Raw genomic sequence first — 3000 nt, 5'->3', positions numbered from 1 at the left:
CTAACACAATGAAACCCCATCTCTACTAAAAATACAATAACAAAATTAGCCAGGTGTGGTGGCAGGCACCTGTAGTCCCAGCTACTCCGGAGGCTGAGGCAGGAGAATGGTGTGAACCCGGGAGGCGGAGCTTGCAGTGAGCCGAGATGGCGCCACTGCACTCCAGCCTGGGCAACAGATCACGATTCTGTCTCAAAAAAAAAAAAAAAAAAAAAAAAATTCTCCCTTTGCTCGGCAGGTTACACAGTCCAGCAAGCTATGTGCCCGAGCTTTCCAAAAGCCCCCAATCATTTCTCATTCATTAGTCCTCCTCTTGCACTTCAGGGCCCCATCTCCTGACTCCCACCCACATCCCACCATCCAGACTCATGTCTTCTCCCACACAACAGATGGAGCAACCAAACCCATCCCCAGGATCATAGACAGAGGCTAACAAATCCTGCCTCAGGTTTATTTGTACAAATAGCACAGGAGGACCCCAGCCCCATGCAGATGGTAGCCCAGGGGCGGGGGTGGGGGGTCACACCAGTCCTTCTGTCCTCATGTTGGCAGAGATATCTACTCTGAAGCCTTTGTAGGGGCCTGGGCACCTTTGGGAGCCTGAGCTGGAACTGAAGCTGGAGCTGCAGCCTGGGCCTTGGTTTGATCCTTGGCCTTGGCCTTTGGCCGGCACAGCCTGAGCCCCTTGGCAATACGGGCACGAGCACGCTTCCCAAGCTTGGGATGGGCAATGTAGGCAAGTCGATCAAGCTTGCGGCTGACACCCTTTGGGATCTTGGGCTTAACCTCCTTGGGCTTTACGAGGGCCTTGATAGCCTCGGCACGTGCACTCATGGCCTTGGCATTGTTGGCCTGCATCTTCTTTAGGCCCTTCTTGTTGTGCTTCTTGGCAAAGCGCATGTTCCTCAGGAACTTGGGGTCCACCTGAAAAGCAGGAAAGGTACAGGTGGCAGCATGTGGGTCCCCAAGTCTCTCCCTGCTGCCCCTCTCCATAGGGATATCCAGCATTCTGAAGACAGCATCAAGTCAACCTCAAATGTGGAAATACCCAACCTCTTGAAACTATTTCCAGAGAAAGTGTACCACCACCCCAGGGAGCCAATACGCCACCTGGGTAATGCTGTGCAGACCTCCTTCAAGAACAAAATTACAAGCTGCTTTGCTGCCCTGTCTGCCAAGGTTGTGGGGCTTCAACTTCCTACAGCAGGGGTTCGACCAGGTTTTTTCCTGACATCCCCTCAGGGACACCCCCTCCCCTCTTTAGAAGAAGGTGTCAATTAAATACCAAGTCTGGTCCAAAAGACTTATAGCCAAGGTGGAATTTGGGGAAACTGAGGCTCAGAGTTTGTGATTCACTCCACGGAACAGAGAGCAAAAGTAAAGGGGAGGAACAGACTGGGGACACGCTCAGCTCTCCCCTAGACCCTCCAGCCTTCTCAGCTAATCCTTAAAACCCCGACACAGGAAGAGAAGCTGACCCCAACTCCAGCACTGGGTCAGATGGAGGTCATAAGGCTGGTTAGTGTGGGAATGTGCCCTGCACGCACTCAGACAAGGCCACTCCTTACCCTAAGTGCCACTGCCAAGCAAGGGAGATGGCCAAACTGCCCTCAGGAGGCAGGTTACACCCTGACCAGAAGGTTACACTTCAGGCTGTGGAAGACCAAGGAAAGCTTTATTATGGGTCTGGTAGGGTAGAAAAAGGAATTGCAGGCTTTGGGTGGGCCAGTTAGGCTGTGCTCAGGCAGAAGCCAAAGCTAGAGAAAAACTACATGAAAGGTCTTGACTGTGCACCTGGAACCAAGAAAAGACACTTCCATGTGATTCAGTGCACTCACCCCCTTAAGAGATTCGTATCTTTGTGATCGGGGTTTCTTGATACCATTTCTGTGCCATTTTCGGGCTGTGGGAGAAAAAAAGGGAATTAAGCCAACAAAGAATTTTCCTCTAATAAGACCATCCAACATCACAGCTGGCAAGTCTGGGAGAACCAACGCTTCCTACAGCAGCTACACTTGAGATACGGGAAACCCTTACTACTAAATGCAAAACACTGTGTATCTCAAGTAGATCTCTAAACCTATAACCCTAAAGTTATTACTGGGTGAAATCAATCAGCCTCAGGCCCACAATGGAAACGTGCCCCTTCATCCCTGTCCCAGTTTGCCTGAACCAGTCCTTGCCAGGGTCTGGGATATAGGCAGGGCCCAAAAAACTTACACTGGTTGTGTGTGGTGTGGTTCTTGGACTTGGCCATGTCTGCACCTGGAAGACAAAAGTGGAGATCAGGGTTAGGGGCTCGCCAGGCTGGGCCACCTCTGCCCCCTCATTCTGGTCAGAATGAGCCTGCAGACAGAGAATGTGCAGCCTCCACGAGTCTCGACTTACCCTGCACCACCCAACGCCAGTGCCGGCCTCCCAAACCCAGGTAATGATGCCCTGAAATCAACTCCTTAGCCCTGGAAAGCTGCATTCCTCAATAAAGTGGCTTTCCCTGCCATCCCCCTCCTAGGACCTAGAAGCACCATTCCCACTCCGCAGCTTTCGCTCCTCACAGACACACGGTCGGTCACCCGTCCTCTCCGCAGCCCGCGCCCCGCCGCCGCCCGTAAGTCGCGGATGGCGTCGGATGCCGCGCGGCCAACACTCACCTTAAGCCGCGGCTCCCGAAGCGCCTAGAACCGGAAGAGAAAGGGGCTGCGGTGCAGCACGGGAAATAGGGTCAACAACGCCGGAAAGTACTACTGGAAAGGCTTCCCCTGGCTCCAGGAAGAAAAGTTCCGAAGCCCGGAAGAACGCAAGCCAGACGTGTAGGCGGTGCTACGAGCTTGCCTCCGCCCCCTTCAGGCTGCCTCCTCCCCTCTCTGTTTCTCCAGGACCTGGCTCTTAAGTCTTATTCAAGATCCTGAAAGAGAAAGGAATCCTTGAGGGATGTTGTTGGGCAAGGAGATCTGTGTTCCTTTTCTTTTTTTTTTTGAGACGGAGTTTCGCTCTTCCACC

The 3000-nt window shown here is 52.9% G+C and overlaps 1 protein-coding gene across 4 annotated transcripts; it reads right to left on the bottom strand.

Moving 5' to 3' along the window:
- Positions 1-437: 437 nt before the first annotated feature.
- RPL29 (ribosomal protein L29) lies at positions 438-2780 on the bottom strand. Of its 4 annotated transcripts, none has more exons than XM_003776232.4 (4): positions 2652-2780; positions 2221-2265; positions 1839-1903; positions 438-924 (listed from the first exon to the last, which is right to left on the bottom strand). In XM_003776232.4, exons 2-4 carry the CDS (start codon positions 2255-2257, stop codon positions 559-561), a joined length of 468 nt encoding a protein of 155 aa, XP_003776280.1. In that variant the 5' UTR covers positions 2258-2265; positions 2652-2780; the 3' UTR covers positions 438-558. The 4 variants fall into 4 exon arrangements, with proteins under 4 accessions (XP_003776280.1, XP_009237222.3, XP_002813718.1 ...); XM_009238947.4 differs by having other exon boundaries at positions 2389-2661; XM_002813672.6 differs by lacking the exon at positions 2652-2780 and adding an exon at positions 2526-2641.
- Positions 2781-3000: the final 220 nt, after the last annotated feature.

Source organism: Pongo abelii, chromosome 2, assembly GCF_028885655.2.
Source record: "Pongo abelii isolate AG06213 chromosome 2, NHGRI_mPonAbe1-v2.0_pri, whole genome shotgun sequence".
NCBI lineage: Eukaryota > Metazoa > Chordata > Mammalia > Primates > Hominidae > Pongo > Pongo abelii.
Note: the sequence above shows the minus strand (reverse complement) of the source record. Positions and strands in the feature narration are given on the sequence as shown.

Excerpts from the sequence above, each read along its gene's own strand:
- RPL29 (XM_009238947.4), bottom strand. The coding sequence starts at position 2,473 with ATGCAGCTTTCCAGGGCTAAGGAGTTGATTTCAGGGCATCATTACCTG. Across the intron at positions 2,266-2,388 it reads CTGGCGTTGGGTGGTGCAGG|GTGCAGACATGGCCAAGTCC; the intron begins GTAAGTCGAGAC and ends TTTGTCTTCCAG. Across the intron at positions 1,904-2,220 it reads CCACACCACACACAACCAGT|CCCGAAAATGGCACAGAAAT; the intron begins GTAAGTTTTTTG and ends TTTCTCCCACAG.